This window comes from Propithecus coquereli, unplaced genomic scaffold, assembly GCF_000956105.1.
Source record: "Propithecus coquereli isolate 6110/MARCELLA unplaced genomic scaffold, Pcoq_1.0 Scaffold179, whole genome shotgun sequence".
In the NCBI taxonomy this organism is placed as follows: domain Eukaryota; kingdom Metazoa; phylum Chordata; class Mammalia; order Primates; family Indriidae; genus Propithecus; species Propithecus coquereli.
The window spans coordinates 3,540,232-3,563,638 of NW_012142634.1; the positions used below are offsets into that span (position 1 = coordinate 3,540,232).

The 23,407-nt window shown below is 47.6% G+C and overlaps 1 protein-coding gene across 1 annotated transcript in view; it reads right to left on the reverse strand.

Annotated features, from left to right (window-relative positions):
- Positions 1 to 5,596: 5,596 nt before the first annotated feature.
- Positions 5,597 to 23,407, reverse strand: part of PPAPDC1A (phosphatidic acid phosphatase type 2 domain containing 1A) — a 118,010-nt gene continuing 100,199 nt past the window's right edge. The window contains exons 6-7 of the mRNA XM_012642399.1: positions 17,883 to 18,053; positions 5,597 to 6,160 (exon numbers count right to left, since the gene is read on the reverse strand). Coding sequence (XP_012497853.1) covers positions 5,961 to 6,160; positions 17,883 to 18,053 — 371 coding nt within the window. The 3' untranslated portion in view covers positions 5,597 to 5,960. The remainder of the gene's footprint in view (positions 6,161 to 17,882; positions 18,054 to 23,407) is intronic.

Consider the following 23,407-nt stretch of genomic DNA (forward strand, 5'->3'; position numbering starts at 1 on the left):
CCCTAAGAGAATAAATTGTACCATTGCCTACTGGTGGCAGCAGCAGTTAGAGGAGGGATTATAATTAGAGCTTTAACACTTGATTACCATAAAAATATTGCCAGCGAAATTCTCCTGCTTGCATTTGAATGACTTTTTACTCTTCAGAGATGCTACAGACTGAATGTTTATATCCCCCCAAAATTCATATGTTGAAATTCTAACTCCCAATGTGATGTTATCAGGAGGTAGGGCCTTTGGGAGATGATTAGGTCATAATTAATGGGATTAGTGCCTTTATAAAAGGGACCCCAGAGAGCTCCCTTGCCTCTCCCACCATGTGAGGACACAGCAAAAAGACAGCAGTCTATGAACCATGAAGCACGCCCTCACCAGACACCATATCTGCAGGTGCCTTGATTTTGGACTTCCTAGTCTCCAGAACTGTGAGAAGTAAAGTTCTATTGTTTATAAGCCACCCAGATATTCTGTTACTGCAGCCCGAATGGATTAAGACAGGGAGTTTTAATGCCAGGGTGCTTGTTCCATATATGCCTCAGATACCCCAGGATTTCTGTGATAATTATTAATACAACTGTCATGGTCTGATATCTTACATTCTTAATCACTAAACCATCATATAAGGTTAGTAGTACTCCCATTTTGCAGATGCAGACACTGAGGCCTGTGGGTATGGAGCCATTTGCTCAAGGTTAAGTGTCAGAGCTGTTAGCAGGGCTGCCTGGCCCCATTCTAAGGGTTCCCCACACTCCCATGCTAGCCTTGCAGAGGGGCGTATATGGATAAAAGCAGGTGTTTAGCATCACAGTGTGTGAGGTCCCCAAGGCATCTGTGACTGTGGTCTGTGTCAGTCCAGGGATCCTTCCAGGGCAAAGCAAGAAGAGAGGCTGCGTCAGAGTGGGGAAGCCACAGGGGCTCACCCACCAACACCACACACTGTGTTGAGGTGTTACTGTCATCGTCGCTGGGAGCGCGATCATTCCTGACCACTCACAGAAATCCACTGGGAAGTAGTCCTGGCAGCAGCACACCAAGCACTGGCGTTAAAAGGTGTCACCAAGGAATGAAAAGGGGCATGTTTTGGGGTCAATTTGTTTACTGCAGGACTTCTCAGAGCCTTTAATATGCTATTGTACATTTTAGATCTCTAAGAAGGGAATTCAGAATCTGTTAATCACACCTAAATTGTATTGTATTTTCTCAAAGCCGGACCAGCTCTGTGAAACTCCCTTTGACAAACTGGGGCAAGGCCATCTCTTTTCCTTTCCACTCACAAAAAACAAACAAACCCCACAAAACTGCTTCTGGGATTCTAGTTCTAAATTTCCTCTACTTCCCACACAGTAGCGATGGTGTGAACTACACTGAAGTATTAATCCACTGAGGCCAGACTTCTTTGTTCTAGGATGGTTATAGCCATGGGTTACCAATGCCATTTGCTAACGTGTTAACAGTTCTGCTTGTTGAAAGCAGGTACATGTGTCCCCAAGCAAGAGGCATGTGAGAAGAGAGAGCCCATGCCCATCAAAGTTCTAAAGGCATAAACACAAACACACATGCAAGGGAAAAAATACTCCCCAAAGAAGCACCACGTCTTAAAAATTCATGGTCAATTTTACACTGAAATTGAAAGTTTGATTTTTAAAACTTAAGAAAGTGGTTTTTGTTTTAGTTTGTTTTGAACTTGGGACAGAGAGCAAGATCCAAGCACTGTGTCAGGCCTTCCTTATTTTAGCTGTTGGAGCTGGGTGATTTCATTTTGCAAGTGTGCCAGGATTTCGAATCACTGAATGCTAAAGGCTTGGGGGGAACATTCCAGTTTAGATTAACTACCTGCCAGGAATTCTCGAAATTTCCAGCTTGGGTTTGCATGATGGATGAGCAAACCTTTGGAGAGCTCAGTTTTGAAAGTTGAGAGTGGAATTGTGAAGCCTGGTGTCATCGATGCAATGCTCTGTAAACCCCTTGGAAACAGCCCCTCCGTACCTAGGGAGCTAGAACTGATGAAATTAAAGTTCTCCCTCAGAAGATGTTTTGGTTGTAAGCAACAGAAAGCAACTCCAGTGGGAAAACAGTGCATGCATTGGCAGGCTCTGAGTGGCTTATAGGACTGAAGCAGCCATCTCAGGCGGCAGCAAATAGGGGCCTCTGGGGTCCCTGGACATGGGGCTTGTGTTTGTCTTCTCTAAGAGGCTGCCATTAAGTCAGCTCAGCTCCATTCCAGGTTCTAGGAGTGAGACCAAGATTGGCTTACCTCCCTTCTGACTGGTTGGTTTGAGTGGGGAGGGCGTGTGGGTTGCCAATCACTGCCCTGGGACCCTACCCCTGTGTGTGAGGGTGTTTCCCAGTAAAGAAAGAGCCTTCCCATGCGGGGTCAACTCTAGATGTAAACAGGAAGCAGATAACTGCACAGGTGACCTGTTGACACTGAACTGGAAAGAAGGGAACATGTCCTTAGTGACACAGTAAAGGGAGGTGAGGGAGTGTTGAAATTAAGGAAAAGGACAGTGTCTTGAAGAAGGTGGAGTTGGGGAGAAGAATGTGCCAGAACGCTCAGGGAGATGGAGTATGCCCAGACAACAAGCTCCGTGGCTTTAGTTAGAAAAGCTCTTTAGGAGAAGGGCAATGCATTAGGGCCACATAGACTGTTAGAAGAGCCAGCTCTTCTCCTCCAATTGTAACCCACCAAGAAGCCCTGTGATCCCCAAGGCAGATGCAAACAGCCTGCTCTACACTTTCATTTGACCTATGTGCCATTTTTGTTTATATTTTCATTAAACAAGTTGGTGCTGTCGCAGACACAGCTCATTGTCAATCGAACAGCTATCCTCTAAACGCTTTCCCAAGCAGGTGGCATCCACTTCCTCCAAAGAGGCTGAAAATGCTGGATACTCACTCTTCCAAGCCCCCCTTCCTTCTGGGGGTGGCCATGTAATGTCATTTTAGCCAATGTAGGCGACAGAAATTTTTCTCAAGGATGCTGGGAAACATTTACTTCCTTGATAAAGAGAGACCCATAAATAGAGTTATCTGTCATGTGACTAGGTTCCTTTCTTCCTGCCTTTGAGCATGATTGGATGAGGGATGTGATCTTGGGGATGCTGCAGCCACCTTGTGATGATAAGGGAAGCAAACTGAAGATAGTAGAGCAAGAGGATGGAAAGGGCTGGGGGCCCTTGAGACCCCCTACCTCTCGGTTTCTTGTCATTTATAATATTAATAAGTCTCTTGATTAAGCTTCTTAATCAATAGGGTATTTTGTTAGTCGCATCCTAAAGCATCTCAATGGAAATAGTTGCCCAATGTAAAATCAAGCAATTTTATATAAAAATGTAGATTCTTGACATCTCTTGAAAAATCAGAAGATCTGACAACACCGGGCTTGCCTTCCTACGTGGCAACAGCAACGTGGAGCTAAGAAGGGTCAGCACGTGTCCCTGGGCATGTGCGTGCTCTTTAGTTCTCCATACTCTGCCCTGATGGCCCTGACCTGCCTCGTTCACTGCACCACTTTCCTGGTCCCTCCACGTATCTGACCTCGTGATCTCTTAGATGGACTCTGGGCAGGTTTGCTCAGCAAAGGAAGAGAAGCCTTGCAGCCCGCAGCCTCCAGGGTGGCCCTGGCAATTCATACCGTGCGCACTGAATTCATAACCCCTCGCATCCGGATCGGGGGCTGAGGAACAAACGCCCTCATTCATGGCCATTTTATTGGTTCATTACACTTCCACATTTACTTCGCATTAACAGTGCATGAAATTAAAACATATGGATCCACAAAAACACCTGCCTTCGTGAACCGGCTCCCACCATTAATTACGGCTCCTGAGGATCCTGCCACACACTTCATGTTATTACGTCTTTTGTCATTTTAATTACATTTTAATCAAAGCTTTTACATGGCCTGTCTTAAGACTTTCAATGTAATTATGAGCATTAACAATACTCTGTTCTTTGTTACTTTGCGGAGTCCTTCCTGGCCATTTATCTTTAAATGTAAGTATTTATATTAAATTTACACTTCACGGTCCTGGATTTTAAGTCATCATTAACTGAAGTATAAACCTTTCACTTTCCTCCTGCTTGCTATTGCAGAACTTGAGTAAAACTAGAATCAAATAAGGATGTGAGCTATATCTTTTTTTGTGTGTTTGTTTTTTAAACAGTAGCAAAGGAGCCTTTTTCTGCATTTCTATTTCTGGTTTTATTTCTGAAAATTATAGAATGTTTAGTTAAATCTGGATATTGTTTAATTTTCTAATTTTATATGAATTTGAGCTCTGGATTTAAAATTATGTTTTATGAATCGCTATGATTTAGCTTTTCAAGTATCTCACATTCATTCTCAAAGTTGCTTGTCAGTGAAACTGCCGTAATTTTTACAAATCAATGGTTTGACTTCAGATGGAAGTCAACACGAGCCTTCCCCTCTCCCATTTTGCCCATGGCACAAGCACACGGCTCGGTGCCAAGGCCAGTTCGGAAGATCGCCGCTGGAGAGGGCTGCACAGGGGCTCACCGAGCAAGGTCTTTACAGGGGGTACGCGCACTCCACGGTTACGCCCACAGCAGAAATGGCTGATCAAAGGCATCCTCATGCTTTTAACTGGACACTCAGCCCAGAGCTGCTCAGCTGACAATTTATACGGCCACTTGAGTCTTTCAAAATGCAGTCTGTTATGCTAACTGCTGAACGTGACATTCTTTGGACGTCAAAGACGCATTACCTCGCAGCACCCAGGCCCAGGAATCTACAGGACCACGTGGTGCATCCGATCAGAACTGGATGAAGGGAATGTCACTGCTCTGAAGAAAACAAGCTGGCCAAGGAGCAGCGTGCTATGAACTCAGACTGGAACATGTTAGTATCAACTGGCTGCATTCAACAGTGCAAAGAGCTGAGTAGAGACATCGTGCATTTCTGATTCTGTTCTTGTACTTTCTACAAGAGCCCCATCACACAGAAACATTTCCTGCTAGACAGGAGCACACTGCCACTTGAACTCTTAGAGCAGAGCTCTGCAAAACCTGGATCCTGAAGGGGAACAACTCTTACCCTGAAGCCGCTTCTTAGCTCCAGTGGCCACCTGGCCTTTCCCTTGAGACGGACTCAAGGCAAGGCATGAATTTCCTGATCTGTGGGATTAGTCACACCACTTCCTGCAGAGGGGCCAAGTAAGGCCCTCCTCCCAAAACAATTCACTGTAAGAGGCTGAGCTACCAAACTGGCTCACAAACCTAGACTGGAAGGTTGGAAGGCTGTTGTGCCCAAAGCCCCCAGACACTGCAGTGACCTCCCCCACACACACACTCACGCATCTTTATGCTCCTTGCATTTGGTGGTGGTCTATGCATGAAGTCGTTCATCTCATTTGCTTCTAGATTCAAAAAGCCCTGGAACTGGTAAGGCTAGTAGCTCTGAGTTTCACATCCATTTCAGAGACAAATGCTATGAGAAGCTGATGGCTCAGAAAGCTTCTCAGCCTGTCTTCCAAGCTCAGCACCTGGAATGACCTACAGACAGAGCTGGCTTTGGCCCTCAGCTGTGAAACTCCCTGCATCTCTGAATGACGTTTGCTGCACTCGGCGGCCAACACCAAGCCTTCAGGTGGGAGGTTTTATTATGTTTTACAACCATGAAAACACAGGAAGGTGGCTACTACAGCAGACATTGCACATAGAGGAATCGGCTGAGCTGCCCAACCCCACCCTTGCAGCCTCCTTCCACACGTCTCTCAGAGAATGTTCCTGGTGTCCTTCCCTTGCAGATGCAAGAATGTTGAAAGTAGACGTTGAAAGTAGCAGGAATACCGGGGCGAAATGGAAGCAGAAGAAGGATAACTTTGAGAAACAACTGATGATAAACACACTACGGAAAACCTTTTCTATCGTGTTACGATGTCAGAATCAGGGTGGAAGAGCGTGCCTGGGGCTCAGCGTCCGTCCTCCCAGGACACTAGTCATACGGGGCCTTCGGTGATCCCCTCCAGAGGTAAGCTGGGCGCGCTGTCGGCAGTGGGCCTCTCCTCTTTCTTCAGCGAGGTCGGGACTCGCAGACTGACGTACGGTTTATGGCAAGCTGTGTTGGCCAGCGGCGGGTAGTGCTGTCTGTAGCAGATGTATGCAAAAATGAGGCCAATGACTCCGCCCACAAAGGAATCTAGGCAGGAAACAGCAGAACGGGAGACACGGTTACTAGTCATTCAAATGTGGCCAGTTACGTTTCCCAGAAAGCACTTTTCCCACCTGTTCCAGGAACTTGTTTGCTTACAAAACCCCTGAAAGACTAAAAAAAACAGAAACAATGCTGGAGGTATAAATCCTGGTAGCTTCTGCAAACTGTCGTCATGTCTAGCATTTAAACATTAAAAAAATGAGTACTTGATTCTCTCTTCCCTTTATTTCTTTAACTCACATCTGAGCATCGCATCAACTTGGATTTGTATTCCTGATTTTTAAAATCAATTCTAAATTCTGGAAGAATTCAAGCCATCTCTACAGGATCTAAATATCCTCGGGGCCATAATTTCTCTTTAGCAAGTTCCGTCCAGAGTCCTGCAATATAGCTGGTGCGCCGCAGAAAGCCAGCGGGCATGCTGGTCTCCGCCTCGCGGTAAAGTGGTTCCTCACGAATGAAATAAACCTTCTGAGTCACGAAGTGAATAAAGCATTTTACAATATGCCTGTGCTGGCAAACTCAGCAGACCTCTGGCGGGAGAGGCCCAGTCCCTCCAATGAGCTACAGCTCTCACCAGCTGGGGTGCAAGAAGGGGGCAGATGAGGCAGGAGGGTGTGTCTGCAGGGGAGACAGGTCTGCCACCCGGGGGCAACCCTTGCCAAAGAGCGCGTTCAGCTGGTGCCCAATAGAGACCCCATGAAAGCAGCCCACCCAACAGCCCTCAGTGTGTATGTGTGTGCACTTTAAACCGTGTCTATGGATTATGCTTGCCAAAAAGGTCCTCCTCTAACAAAAGAAATTTGGAACTGTTCCGGGTGCTGCATGCCATTCTCCATTGTGGGGTTTCTGCTTTCACATTTATCATCTTGTCGAATCGCACAAACTTCCTACGGGCAGGTCACATCAGCCCAATTTTCCCCAGAAGAATTGGGCTTGAACCCTGGTGTCCTGATCCCGTAGCTGTGATGGTCCACGGTGCTGTGCTGGCTCATTCCAGGCTTCACAACCACATGACGCTCTGAGGTTCCAGCCTTCAGAGCGCAGCAGGCCCATGGGGTGAAGGGTGTGTCTGCCTGGGTGCAGGTGAGGCGCAAGGGTTTGCCTCAGCGATCGGTGCTCAGGGTGGTGAGTTTCCCAACACTTCCCAATAAGCAACGCACTGTGTAGACACTTCGGTTTAATCACAAGCTAATTCTCCTGTGTCTCCTGTAGGTGAAATTGTGAGTGGCTGTCAAGGAAATGTATCCTTCAAGAAAACAAACTGCTCAGTGTTTAGACAGGTGCGTCATGCTTGTCAGTTGGTTTGTGATTCTTGCTATCCAGGCTCAATCTAGATCTACCAGAATAATTTGTGAGGACGGGGACAAAATTTTTGTATTTCAATATCTTTTACAGGATTGGATCTACCTTCAGCATTTCTAGTAGTAAAACATAAAAAGTTCTATAATAAATAGCTTTCGGTTCTTTTAAATAAATGTAGTAATTTAGTGCATGTAATGTTATTGATCTACAATAGCAAAACTGGTAAGAAAGTATAAATAAAAGCAAAGCTCCTTTATTGTGGACATTTCTGTGATGGCAGCATGAATCTTGAGTGCGTGCAGACTCTGCCGTCTGGAATCTGGACACAGCAGCTAGTGACGCTCTTTCAAGGGCAAATATTAATAGATTAGGCCACTGTCCTGCTTGGTTGAATCCTTCCCACTGCTCTTGGAGAACAACCAAGCGCCTGTGTCATTCAAGGCTGCATTCTTGGCCCTGCCGGCCATCCCAGCCATCTCGACCATCTCCCCCTCCTCATTCCACCAAAGCACGGTCTTCCTTTCTATTCCTCAAATACACCTGCTTCTTCCCCTTTTGGAGCTCCGCATGTCAGTTCCGATCTTGCATTCCTGGGAATCCCTTTTCCTCAACCCTTTCCCAATCAACTTCTATTATATTTCAGAGCTCAACTGAACAAGATTAGACCAAGTCTCCCAGATATACACTTTGATAGGGCTCTCCCACTCCCTGTGCAATCAGAGTGGCAGATAATGACAAAGCAACTGGTTCAGGTTTAATGCTAGACTCAAAACTATGAGGGCTGGCTGTGGATTCCCTCAACACCTCGACCAATGCCTTGCTCACAGCAGAATTAAGTCTGTTGAAGGAAATGGATGCACAGTAACTCAGGGCTAGATTCAGTTGCCGTCCTGTGTGTCCTTGGGGGAACTGTTTCCCCCCCTACCCCAGTCCTGTCCTTTGCCTCATCAGAAACACAGGAGCATTCAACAAGTGCACGGTAAGTGGGAAGCCTTCCGGTAGGAGTGTTTCAGGGATTTGATTCCTTGCATCACCCTACTGAAGCCATGTGTTGAGAATATTTGGAAACCCTGCCAAGGCACATCTAGAAAATAGGCCATTTCCATGGTTGGGATAAAACATCACTTAGAAACAAAGGTCATTCTAACTGGTCAAAGGGAGACACTGAATAGTAGTCACTGCTCCTTCTCCAAGGGAGCACAAATCTAAATCACTGATGGACGTGTGTGACTGCACGGCCACCACCTGGAAGGAAGGTGAGGAATACGTATTAATGTCTGCTCAGACTGGTGAGCATCCACCCCGGTCGGAGTGGAGGAGAGGATGGTTTAGAGACAGCAGTGAAACCAGGATGCCACGGTCTTCAGGCAGCAGACCCATCCTGACCCACTCACAAGACCAGAACTGGACGTGCACACGTGCCTGGGGCCATGGTAAGGTAACCAGCAGCTGCCCTCACCCCTCACCCCGGAACCACAAGTGCTGAAGAATCCTCAGGCTAAGACACTGCATCGTCACCCCTATCCCCAGGGCAAGTCACTTCATCTTTCTGAGCCTCAGTTTCCCTGTGTCTCAAATGTAGTTGTCAACATTCACCTGCTGAGATGTAATGATAATTCAGTAATTTATTACTTCTAAAGATTCTATCGTACAGCATGTCAAAATAAGACCTGAACACAATATCCATCACTCCTATTCATATACTGTTCCTCTCATATCCCACTCCAGGACTGCTGGGGGCTCTCTCCATCCCCTTCCTTCTCATACAGCAACTCAGCAGCCTACAGTTCTCACCTCTTTAGCACGGCCATATGTCCATAGCATTTTAAATAAAGTTTTAATGAACTTAAAAAACATTTGTCACTCAAGAAATTGTAAAGCAACGTGTACCATGAGTTCTGGAATGGGGCCGCAATGAATAATTAACATGATTAAGTGAAGTTGCTCAAATGAAGAATCTCTTCACTTAGCCTGTGGCCACCAGCCTATAAAACGTGCCAGGGTCTTTTCTAGTTCAAGGTCTTAGAGTTGCACTATTGTTTTGTTTTTCCTCTCACCCAAGGAAACAGCCCCATGCGGTGTTATTTTTATTAGCATCTAAAATGATCCACAACGTCTGCGTTTCAGCCATTGACTATTGGACAGACCAAAGAGCAAAACTTACAAATAATACCACTCAACACCCTATTTTCTGTAACACGGTACTTCTTTAGGTGGGTCATGGACCAAAAGACATCAAACCATTCTCCCTGCATTTCCCAGCCTCACTGATGTGGTAGCATGCATGGAAATAGTGACTGCTGCCAATTCTGTCTTCTCATTTAAGGGAATGAGTGCGAAGTGATATCACGGGAGTGATCAGAAGTAACAAGCGCAGTGAAAAGTCTACCCAAGCCACCTTCTCAGCAAAGTCATTTCAGGGCTTTGTATATCACCAAGGTGGTGACCGAGATCCCCAAAATAACTTACTGCATGAAGGAGCTTGTCACCAATTGCCTCAAGTGGGCTATTGCTCTTGTGATAAAATCACATTCAGATCCTGTTAACAAAAAAGCAGGCAGGGGACAAATAGGCCTTTGCTGGGGAAAAATCCACTTGAAATTGACTTTGCCCCAAATATGGCAGCATACAACTGGTGGTCTTAAAAGGGAAATAAATGGATCTCAGTGTCCCTGGAATACTTAGCAATGATGTCATTCATTTAACACGTGTGACTTCCATGTGTATCAGGTATCTGGCATGTTGGCCAGGCCCAGGGCATGAGACAAGCCCCTACCATCCCAGAGGTTACAGTTCTAAGGGGCGGGACAGACACCCCACAATGACAGCTTTACTGGTGAGCTGCAGCCGTGATGAGCACCACAGGGAGAAATGCAGGGGTCTGTGAGGTTGCCCAGCAGAGGGACCTGGGCTAGCCTGGACCAGGGTTTGCTGACATGACCCTCAGGCTAGACCTGAAGGATGGGCCAGACGTGACCAGGGGAAGTGGAGGGTGGAAGCGAGGAGGGCGCCGCAGTCTCCCAGGCAGAGAGAAAGGTCTGTGCAAAGGTGCCAAGGAAGGAAGGGGCTCAGCAAAGCTGAGAAACTGAAGGGAGGCCCATCTTTTAAGAGAGGGGTGGTGTCTCTGTAAGATGGCAGGACATACACTGACCAGTCATCTGGTGTGGGCCAGGGCAGAATGTTTTCCACATCCCTCTGGGACTCTGTGGAACCCTCGGCATGGATCAGGGCCCAGTCCCTCTCTGGGCTACCACCTGTGCACCTTGTGGCCTCACACCTGCCACTGGTGTTGTATCCCATGCCCAAGCCTAGCATCCCCACTAGATGGCGATGTCTAGGGCCTTGCACTGCCTCATACATATTCATTTCCCAGAGCTCAGCAGACTTTCTATTCAGCAAATGTTTGGTGACCTGACATGAGCTGAACAACGTCTACAAGATGCGCTAAAGAATCAACACCACCAGCCACAAAGGGCCACCTGTATGGTATGGTTCCATTTGTGTGCAATGTCCAGAATAGGAGAACCCACAGGGACAGAAAGCAGATCAGTGGTTGCCAGGGCCTGGGGGAGGGGGAATGAGGAGCGACTGCTAACAGATACGGGTTTCCTTTGGGGGGATGAAAATGTTCTGGAATTACATAGTGATCGTGGTTGCCCAACTCCGAATATATAAAAACTATGGAGTTGTACACTTTAAAGTGAAAATTTTATAGTTGAAAATTGTAAAGAAACCTGTTCTTTCTTTAAAAAAAAAAAAAAGGGAGGGACCAACAGCAGATGAGCTCCCTTGGAAGTGGAAAGAGTGACTCTGACCCAGGCAACCCGGGTTGAATCCTTACCTATGAAATGGGCACAATTTCATAGGTCAAAGGACAGGAAAGGGCCTCAGGAGGTCTTGCATACCAAGGTACCGGGTTGTGCTCATCTGCTCTGGCACAAATAAGCAGAAAGGCTTCCGAGGAGGTGCTACGAAATCCCCTAGAGGAAAGCATCCCTCACTGTCACCATAGCAACCTCCAAGTTCACCCAGCTGGCTTGACCTGGGACCTTATATCCCTTGGGCTCCATGACCCCAGATACTAGGGCAGAAATCAGCTCTGGCAAACTCAACAACTCCAAGATTTTTTTTGTTCTTTTTATCCTTTCCAGTGATTCCACTACTATTGAAGCCTCCTGTTTTAGTGGCTTTGGATTTCTATGAAGGAACTTACACAGCAGAAAGATGCATAACCTTCCTGGCACACTGTATTCTGGAAGGGCAACGGCCATGTCTGTTTTACTCAATACCGCGCCTCCAGCATTCATGTCTCTTAGCACACAGGCACAAGGGACATGAATGAATGACTAGTTAAAGTGTGGTTTTTTTGGTTTAATTTTAAAAGGAAAGAACTTGCAGAGAATAAGGTTAATTATAGTAAGATTAGTGTAAAGAAAAAGGATACTTAGTAAGAAAGAAACATGGTTTAGTCAAAATCATTCATGCATTCAGCGCCTATTTATGAAGCACTGTTATGAGTTGAATTGTGTTCTTTCAAAAGACATGGTGAAGTCCTAATCCCTAGGACCTCAGAATGTGACCTTATTTGAAAACAGGGTTTTACACAAGTAATCAAATTAAAATGAGGTGATCAGGGTGGGCCCACATCCAATATGACTGACGCCCTCACAAAAAGGAGAAATTTGGACACAGAGACTGACACCCATAGAGGGAAGATGATATGAACACACAGGACAACGCCGTGGGGAGATGGGGGCAGAGACCGGAATGATGCTGCCACAAGCCAAGGAGCATCTGGGGCTACGAGAAGCTGGAAGAAAAGGAAGGCTCCTTCCCTTACAGGTTTCGGAGGGAGAGTTGGTTTCAAACTTCCAGCCCCCAGAACTGTGAGACAATATGTTTCTATTGTTCTGAGCCACCTAGTTTTTGGTACTTTGCTATGGCAGCCTTAGGAAACTAACACAATTACCTACTATGTGCCATGCCAACAAAAGAAACCAAAATCTCTGCCTACATGGAGAGTATAGTCTAGTGCGGGGGCAAGCAAACTCTGTGAACCTATTCATTTACAAACCGCTCTAGCTGCTTTCAGGTATTACAGGCACACTGAGTAGTTGCAACAGAGATCACATGGCCACATAAAGCCTCAGATATTTACTATCTGATCCTTTAGAAAGTTTACAGACCCCTGCTCTAGTGGGTGGGGACAGACAGTAATCAATGGTAATAAATTACTTAGTTTGTTAGAAGGCAGCAAATGAGTAGGTAGGGGGAAGACCAAGAAGGTGACACCTAAACCAAGATTAGGAGGGGGAGAGGACAAGCCATGCCCACCCTTGGAGAAGAGCATTCCAGGCACAAGGAGGAGCTCGTGCAAAGGCCCTGAGGTAGGATGAGCCTGGCCTGTTCAAAGAGCAGCAAGAAGTCCATGCGTTGGGGTAGCATGAACAAAGGAGGACAAGTAGCTTGCAACTAACATCAAAGAGGCACTCAGGGACCAGATGTGGTGGGCCACTGCAGGATGCGGGCTTTGATGCTAAGAGAAATGGGGAACTACTGGAGGATTTTTGCAAGAGCAACTGATGTGCTCACTCACAGCTCTAAAAGTGTGAGGAATAAAGGAAGAGGGAGGAAGACTGGTTCAGAGGCTTCTGCAATAATCCGAGCCATGGAGGATGATCGCTGGGCCAAGGTGGGGAGGGCGGATGGAGGGTGACTTGGGGGCTGCAAGCTGCTCACGCCCTCCTGGGCACCAACACAGAGGTGGGTGGACCCATATGGGCAGTCAAGGCTCAGAGGTTCCCAGACAGAGCAGAGTTTGGCAGCTGATGATGAACGTGACCACCTGCCCTGCCACACAGAGCATCCGACTGCGGAGGGAAAGCGAGGTGAGATCAGTTCACATGGGATCCACGATATCAAGGGAGAATCTGCATTTTTATTCTACCCGAGGCTGGTGGGGTTTTGGCACGAACAATAATATAATTCCAAGGGCTCCTAAGTTGCTTCATTTAGAAAATCTAGAGATTGCTTCTGATAGCCCAAGGGAGGTCTGGTTAATAGTGTGTGTCCCTCAGCCGTGTGTGTGTTTGTGTGTGTGTGTGTGTGTGTGTGTGTGTGTGAGAGAGAGAGAGAGAGAGAGAGAAAGAGAGAGAGAGAGAGAGAGAGAAAGAGAGAGAGAGAGAGAGGGAGAGAGACACAGAGATGGGGGGGAGAAGAACTCGAGACAGAGCTGGGCACTGTCAAATCTTGTCAGGCTTTGAAGAAAGGGTTTCTCCAGAGGGAACGGCCTCTGCCTGGCGATTCTGAGACTCGAATCTTTTGTGGCACATGCAAAAGTCCAGCCCCCAAAACACCAGCACGTGCAGCGTGGATAATCTCCTGCAGTCTGGTAACTATTATACATGTAAGTTCATTTCAAATCACAGGCCTGTCACGGCCCCTCGGGCAATGACAGCCATCCTGAACATTCCAGCCCAGTCAGACGGGGTGTGTGGCTGACGGACAGGGACGCTTTCCAGCCTCGGCACGGGTGGGAACAGATGCCCATTTCTTTCCTCGAGACCTGTGTTTCTAGATTACATCCAGACGGAGATGCTCTTTCTTAAAACGAAACACTACCCAGGCGCCCAAGGCTGCTTAAAACGACCCTCAATTAGAGAAACCAGTGTTGGCTAACAGGTCACCCCCAAATCTGAAGTCACACGAGGAGGGCACGAATCCAGATGCAGGCATGTGAGGGACAGAGGGAGCCTGTTGTTATGTCCAGAGACGCAGCAAACAGCACGTTCCTGCCACTCCCAGCCACGACTCTCCACTGACCAGACACCAGAAACGCACAGGAGTATGCACAGAGGTAGAAGTTAGTTTCGTGACACACTCTGTTTTTTTCTCTAGCATGGGAATTCCACAAGTTTTAGCGCCTAAAACACATGGTTAATCACAAAAATGTGCCTCTTTGTGAGGCACTGATCTTTGCAGTTAGTATCACCTGTGAAATGCCCCAGCTTCCAGCTGACCTGAAAGCCAGCGTGTCACAGCGACATGGGAACATCAGCCACATAGAGCTTTAGTATCGATCCGGCTGGTATTTCGTGGGGAAGTTCTGTTCAGTGTTTCCGGTGTCCCTCCCTATGCCACGGCCTGTGGCTCTATATTTTCCTCATTTAATCAAACAGCAGACTTGAGGATTTGGAGTGGGCTGGGGAGGCAGAAAAGGCCAAGGGTGTCAGTAACAGAAAAGGACCATGATCGTGGACAGTGAGCCACTGGAGACTGCGGGCTATTTACGGGTTATGAATGTGTAATTGAGTAACGGGATGTATTTCCACACTGGGCACAGTTGCTTCTATCAAAGTTGAAATGGAGTCATAAAACCTCATAACACACTGTAATGAGAGGGACTTGAGTTTTGCTGATGCCTCTGGGCTTGCGTGTGAATTCCCATCACGATGGACCACGGCCCCCACCCGCGGTCCTGGGCGGCTCAGTTCACAAAAGAAAAACAAGTTATTTATCTTAATCAGGCGTCCTGCCTCCAACATCCACCTACACAGCTGAAGACCTCGCGGTCCATCCCTCATCCAAGCCGGAAACCTTTGCAGCCTCCATGATTCCTTAATAAAATTTCCCACTCCCCAGAACGTTGCTGCTTCTTAACCACATAACAAGGGAAAGAAAGATAGAGCCGAGGTATGACGCAGAACAGGGATTCTCCGCCTTGGCAGCATTGACACTGGGGCTGGATAACTCCTTGTGGCGCAGGGGCGGCCTTGTGCGTCGTAGGATGTTCAGCTGCGTCCCTGGCCTCTCGCTCTCTGCCTGGTAGATGCAAGTGGCATCCACCCCCGTGCCCCGCAAGTTGTGACAACCAAAAAGACAGTCTCCAGACATTGCTAAATACCCCCTGGGAGGTACAGACAACCTCTTTACCCACCTAGTTGAGCACAACTGGTGCAGACAGTGATGGCCTCATGAAGGGGTACTCAGGTAGACTGAGCCCGACTCAGAGCCCATTAGAGGATCCAAGGGAAGGCCTACTCCTCTCCTGGCTGGACAGAGAATGGCAGAGCTGAACTGGTACTTGGGCCATCCCAATGACCTGGACCAGCTGATGCACACTCGCTTTTGGCTGCAGAAGTCTACCATGACACGGCTTTAGTTTGATCTCCAAATATGGCTCTAAACACCACTGAACATACATTCTCTTGCTTTTCTTTCCTATCAGCCCACAGAGCATTAACATTCTCCCTACGCTGCTCAACTTCCTTTCTGTGCCTGGTAGGATGGTTCTGCAGCTTCACTTGCCAGCAGGCCGTGAGCACACCACCAGCTGCATCTTGAATCCACCATCCCCTCAAGCCAAGAGCTGTGGTTCTGCATTCTTTCTCCATGGCCACATTACACAGCCACCGCTAGGGAATGAGTGACACAGCAGGTTGGGGCCAGCAAGTGCTTAAGAGAGGCCAACCTCACGTCTTAGGTTTGCAGTACAAGATCACTATGAAAAGGCTCTTACCAGCTTCCAAGATAAAGGAAACGTTTATTCAATTCTGAAACCCTCCATCATTCCCCAAATCCAAAGTGGCTGAATAAAAGTGAAAACCCAGCATTCATAGCTTACAGATCCTGTTTCAAAAATATGTCTGCCTCCAATCAGTTGTTTGGGAAACACAACACATCCTTCCTTTAAAAGGACACAGTAAGCAACAACGATACCAATCTGCATTTGTGTAGGACATTTCCATTCACAAAGTACATTAGAGCCTTTATTTCATTCAATCTATGAAACAGTTCTGGGAAACATCGGGGGATCATTGTTCCCGTGCTCAGAGAAGAAACTGTGGCTCACAGGGCACAAATGAGAATCCGGCCATCAAAGGCTGTTTGGAGCATAACATTCCTCATGGGGAAACGTCCTAACCGTATGGGCAACGGTGATTCTATAAGAAAATGGTCCCATTTCCCTGGGTGCACTACACATGCCCTTGCTGCTGTGGGCTCAGCGACTCTCTCAGTCCTTCCCTCTCAGGATGTGGCTTCATATTATCCAGAACTCCATCCAAGCCATTGGTAAAAACAGAGCAAGGGAGGGCTCAGGCCCAGCCCCCACCAGAAAGGCCTCAGACCTTGGTCAGCACTCAGTGCTTCCTGCACCCCCCTGTCCAAACCCTGCATCAGCATCTCCCCTGCACCCTCACCCTCCAGTCCAAAGCCCTGCTGGGGCACAGGACATAGAGCAGGAACTCCAGGAGAGGGCAGGGCGGGGGCGGGGCAGTGCTGTGGGGAGCAAGAGGCCCCAGGGAAGATGGGGCAGAGCGAGGAGCACCCCTCACCTCCAGCCTCACCTCGCCACCACTGTACAAACCCCTGGAAGAGGCAAGAAGAGGGCGGTCCCACGAGGCAGCTGGCTGCAAAGACAGAAAGAGGCAGGAGGGGACTGTGACAAGAGGACAGGAAGAGGGGGTCTGGGTCACAAATGACAGCGGAAAGGCACTCGCCCAGGGCAGCTAGATCTAGGCACATTTAATTTGCTTTGCTTATTTAAAGTTGATGCACACAGTGAAGCTCTTCACCAGCACTCCTGGGACTTCACCAGCAATGGCAGGCTTCCTTGTTGGTCTTGAAGATTCCTGGCTACCGCCCCAGAACCACCCCCAGGGAGTCCAATTCCTAGCTCCGGGTGTCCTGATCAAGGTGATCTGAAGATTGCCCTCGGGAAACCCTGCCCTAGACCCTGCTGTTCCCGGAGGCCACAGGTCCTGTGGGCATCACCTGTCTCTATTCCCTGCTTGCTGCTGCAGGTAGTGGCTGTCTTTCAGGCAGACTGTGAGCTGCGGTTTATCTGCAGAGGGACATGGCATGGTTCACTTATATTCCAGGAACCAGTTCCTCCCTTGTTTTGTGTTATTTTGATTTTTAACAAACATCCCAGGAGTGATACGTGTAGGTAAGCCTCGCCTTATTCTTGCAGCTGCAGCTCGGAATGTTGCTGTAATCAATCTGTGGCTGGACACACCTTTTGGAAGAGCATCCGTGGTGAGAAATATGTCCCTGTAGCCTGGATTTGATATGTGAAAGGAGCCAAAAGCTGCGTGGCATCAAGTCTGAGGAAGGAGGGAAGTGATCCAGCCGGAAAATCACATTTGGGTCTGAGGCCAAGGGTGACACTAAGCCCAAGGGCCTGACACCTGGCAGGACTCAAGCAAAGTCTCCTGAAACGTGAGGGAGGAAGAGCTCCACTTCTATCTCCAGGAAGGGCAGCATGAAGGCCAGAGCTCACCTACTCTGGTTTCTGACGATCGGAACTTGCTCCCCACCACCCCTGCCCCTATCAGCACATTCCTATGTGTGTCCCTGGTCGAGAGGGGTGGACCACCTCGAGGCCTGGGCAGGGACTCACCTTGCCAGTGATGCTTGTAGTCGCACATGCGGGACAGAGCGATCATCATGGCGCAGTACAAGGGCAGGATGGCGGCGCAGAGCCGCCAGCTCTTCCCCCGCCCACTCTCGGTGAAGCAGTGCAGCTTGCCCGCCAAGTAGAACGTCGTGAAGCCAAGGCCCGAAAAGGCAACTGCCAAAGAGAAACAGCAGGTGTTACTCTAGCAGGTGGTGAGTGGCAGGGACTCAGGGTGTCCTGGGTGTCCTGTCTACCATCCCGCACACCCCCGAGGCCAAGCCCAGGTTGGCACCAGACACCATCGAGGCAATCTGTGCTCCTGCTAGAACCATGCTGGTACGAACCTTTGAACGATGAGAATGATCTTCCAGACTCGCACGTGAGCAAAACCTCTTCTATTTCACTCATTCAACAATGATTGAATGGGATCTACTTTGTGCTAGACAGGCAGCATGCCAGGTGTGGGGTGAAAGAACGCTCTTGCTAACAAGCTAAGAAGAAAAATAAATTTCTAACTGACAGCCCCTTAGAATAACATGAACTGTGTCCCTGAGGTTAGTCACACAAATATCTCTTTTACAGAGGTATTTACCTAGCAATTAAAAGAAACTGAACAAACAAAAAAAGGTGCAAATCTTCATTAACATTCACCAGAACGGGTCGATTCATATTCCAAAAGGGAAAAGAGTTTCCAGGAGGGGGAAAAAACAATAGACTATCTGACAGACTGTCATCAAAAATTCACTGCCTGTAAAAAGGTTTTTCTGAATATTGTTTAAATAGCCTTAAAGAAGTTCCTGAGCAGACAGTAGGAGTGCAAACTCCCCACGCTTCCTCAAGAAGAGACAGTACCAGATGCCTCCCACCATGGAGAGGAAAGAAGAAAGTAATTTCTGTTATCAGTTCACCATGTGAAAAACAGAAGGAGCCAACACAGCAGTTTCTCGGCTGTCTTCTGCTAATGGGGCTACGGTCACAAACCCCCCACCCCCACCTGTCCTAATAGTCAGAGCCATTTGGCCTCAGGGCGGCGCCTCTCTATTTTCCGGCACTGTGACCTCTCTATCTCCTCGGAGAGCGAGTAAATAAACTTTGTGCTTCTTTCTATCCTAAACTCTATCTGAAAATTCCTTCTCACCCACATACAGACTTCACACCCTAACACGGGGAATAAAGATGCATCGGATACTATCTCTGGCACCAAGAGGCTCGCTGTCTAGCTGAGGGACATGACCGTGCTCATAGGTAATATTTACACATGTGTTACATTCTATAAGACTAAAAGTGCATGTAGAATAAAAGATTGTGAGAACTGCTTATATTTGAAGGGCGTGGGAAAGTAAACAGGGCTAGGATGAGCCCCAGATTCTGGGCTTGGGAGACAGAAGTACAATGATGCCGCTTGCTGAGATGGGACCAGCGACTAAGGTGGAGGAGTGGGTCTGACGGAGGCACGAGGGATGGCAAACACCTTGTTTTCTCACAGAAATGATGGTGACTGTTTCTTTGGAATTGCAAAGAAAACTCCTGGCTGTGCTAAATCCATTGTCTAAAGTATGGAAGGTGGGTATAGCATATATAATCCCCAAATGTTTTACCCAATCAGCTTTAAAACACAGTTGGGGCCGGGCGTGGTGGCTCACGCCTGTAATCCCAGCACTCTGGGAGGCCGAGGTGGGGGGATCACTTGAGCTCAGGAGTTCGAGACCAGCCTGAGCAAGAGCGAGACCCCATCTTTATTAAAAATAGAAAGAAATTAGCCGAACAACTAAAACGTACATAGAAAAAATTAGCCGGGCATGGTGGCACATGCCTGTAGTCCCAACCACTTGGGAGGCTGAGGCAGGAGGATTGCTTGAGCCCAGGAATTTAAGATTGCTGTCAGGTAGGCTGATGCTACAGCACTCTAGCCCAGGCAACAGAGCGTGCACATTTGGAACTCAGTGAGATTTAAGGTGGGTTTTCTGTGGGCTTAGAGCAATGGTCCTCAACTCTGGCTACTCGGGGAGTCACCTTTAATACCTGGGAAACTTTAAACAATACTGGTAGCCAGGTCTCACTGACAGTCATTCTACAGTGTCTGGAGTGGGACCTGGCACGTGTGTACATGTACACACGTGTGTGCACATATGTGTGTGTATGTGTGTGTGTGTGAACTTCCCAAGTGACTCTAATGGCAGCCACGACTGAGCTTAGAGGCTTTTGTTGAAGGCAGATGCTAAAGCTCCCACTTTCTCTGGACACCAGTTGAATCAAAACTTTCCTCTTGATTAGAACATGCTCCCCAGGGGGCTGAGCTCCTAGGTAACCAGCCCACACACTGACTTGGTAAAACAGGTCTTATAAATACCCTAGATGCCAGTACATCAGCAACCTTAAGAGACTGCACAAAGCCCGAGCTGCAGCCCGTGCAACACGCGGAATCGGTTACAAATGCAGATTCTCGGGCCCAGCCTGGACCTACTGAATTAGAGTCTGCATTCCACAAAGTGATCTGTGTGCACACTGCAGTCTGAGAAGCCCTAGTCTAAAACGCATCCATCGTCTCTAACAGAAATCTCAAAGAGTCTACCTTAAGGAAATAATACAAAATATGAGGGAAATCTAGATGTTCTGCTCAGTTATTTATAATTATGGAAAAACTGAAAGCGAGCAGCACAGAGGCATAGATTAGCAAACTGTGGCATTTCCATTCAATGCCCTATAATGCAACCATGAAAACTACTGTGATCATATAGCAGCATGGACAATACTTAAGACACAATTAAGTGAATAAAGCAGGACCCTAAATTGTAGGTTCAAGGTAATTATGGCTAGAGGACAAAACAACGAACAACCCGTAGCTTTTCCAAATTATCTCTGAAATAATATGCCTTCTCCAAAGGGATCTCAGTTATGAACACAAACTTAAACCCAAGTAGAATTTTTTCAGAAACCAGATTAAATAAAGTTACTGTTTTTTTTTCTTTTTTAAAGTGAATATTAAACCAGGTTTATCCCAGGTATAAAAATGAAGCAAAAGTACGGAAATGCAAGGGTGAGTGGTGTGTGCACTGAAACACTTCTGAAAAACAATTAGCACTCAAACAGCAAAGCAGCACCAACGTATATGAAGCATTCTGCTTAAAGTAAGAATATGTGAGAAACTGCACTGCCCAGCCCTGCTCTAGATGCTGTGACGGAAGGGTATTAAGTGATTTACATGGTGTTCCAAAGCGGCCCCATTTGGCCACCATCCTAGCAAGCGCAACAGCTTCTTAATTTCCATCCTCATCCACTTCGCTCTGTTCCTTCTATTCATTTGCATTCTCCCAAGAGGTATCCTGATTAGGGAGGCAGGCTAGAGAGCTGGCTCCCATTGGTACTGGCCCCATCCTGGGCTCCTGCAGCAGGAATAATGGACTTTATTAAAATCAGATGGCTTAGCAAGTCTATCCGCCTAATTACGCTAAGTGTGGGAAGCACAAAAGAACTGCCCTGGGGCTTTGGAGGGTTATGGATGAAAGTCTCCAAGATTTGACTGAGAGGAGAGGCAGCCCTGGGTGTTGCCAAATTGGCATCTCTCAGGGAAAGAAACAGACAAAAAAAAAGTCAATGAACATAGGGTAGAGGCTGAGCAGAAATTTTTTGTGTCCCCATAACAAAATGACTTGGAGACTTTAAGACAGATGAGTCATAGGCTCAGCAGCCAATACCACCTGTACCTCTGGGCACCTTCAGGGCATGGAGAAGGGAAGGGGCCCTGGAAACCCTCCACTGTCAAGGCCTCGGGCAGGTGGTTCCCGGTGAGATCCTGGGCCGTCACCTGAGCTCTTCGCCTCAGGAGCCCTAAGTTGGCCAGCTTCGAACCACGGACTTTGACTCATTCTTTGGAAAGTAGGTAAAATGCGTTCTCTCCCACGCAGAGCCAGGCCCCACGCTGGGACCCCTCCAAAATGTTGAAGCCCCTTCTTTGAAAACAGGGAGGGATTCCAAGGCATTTTCAAAGGCTGACTGCAACAGCCTAGATCCCACGGGCACCTGGCAGCAGCCAGTCTTCCTTGACACACACTGTTGTGCCTTTGGATAATATTTTTAAAGCCTCGCTGTGTGCCCTTACTTTTCTAGGTGACACAATGAGGCTCTAATTTCATATGAAACCTTATGCTTGTCACTTTCTCATGGATATTTACACAGTTATTGAACCAACATAATGTCCTTTGACACAGGACTTCTGAGGTGACTCCCTCTGGCCCAGGAGACATGTCTGAGCTGTAAGAATCACTGGTCCCTTTGCACTTCTGCTTTTCCGATAATTACCCAAGTACGACTTAGACCCTACCAAGCCTAGCTGAATTAATATGATAGCATACTTTGTCTGTCGTCTCCTCCAGTGAGCTAAGGGGTTGGGGAGCAACCCATAAGCCATTCTGCTCTGAGATCCTAGGGCTCTGAACTATCAAGGCACAGATTCAAGTTCGACTGGCAAAAAAGGGAATGGGAAGGCTGCCATGCTTTCCAACTCTAGCCATCCAACAAAACATGCAGTTGAGACATTGTGGGGGTGGGGGTGGGGGGTGGGGTACACAACCTTTTATCCTGGTGTGAAACGAGTTAGATGACGTTCATTCCAAGTGAGTGTTTGTCCCTCCCTTTTAAACACAGTCCTAGCTGGAACCAAAACTGAGACATATGAGTATATGGACAGGGCATTGAACATTTTGGAAGATGGTGATTCCAAGATGGCATAAATGTATTCATGTCTTGCTAACATGACCAACAACAGAATGAGTAGAAAACTCCCAAGCTGGTGGGGTGAAAGAATACTGAGTCTGCCAGTCCTAGGGATCCAACTGGTTCATTTGCTCTCTGGAGTTTGAAACACACACACACACACACACCTTTACTACTGATGGAAGGGAGGCAGGCACAGTGCTCCGTGGGACCAGCATATGCACACACACACACACACACACACATACACACACACACACACACTTTTACTACTGATGGAAGGGAGGCAGGCACAGTGCTCCGTGGGACCAGCATATGCCCCTTGTTTCCAGAGCCTGTAGTAGGTTTTTGTGGATGGAAGCAGCTGGTTATACATATTTATATGTTGATCTGGCTGTGAAAAGCAAAGATGCTTTAAACTAGGAAGAAGATGACAGATGATGGCTGCCTCTGCCCCACCCTATTTCTGGCCCTTGAGATGCACACTTGGCTGTTGTCAATGAGAGTGACAAGCGAAGCATCACAATAAAAGGAGCCAGTGTGGGAGGTGACGCCAGGTGTGTCCTGTGAACAGGACATCTGCTTGCCTGGAGACACTGAAAAAGAATCCCTGATTCTTCTGTCCAGCCACCCTGATGAATTACCACAGGTTCATGACTCTCCCCTTGCAAAGCAAGATCTATTTCTGGAGCCAGCTTAGGTCCAATAATGTGAGTTTCCCTTCATCCCCAGTTGATTTTTAAACCAAGTGGAAAATCTCTGGACCCTAATAATTGCAAGAAATGAGCAAATTGGCACCATAAAACAAAAATCTG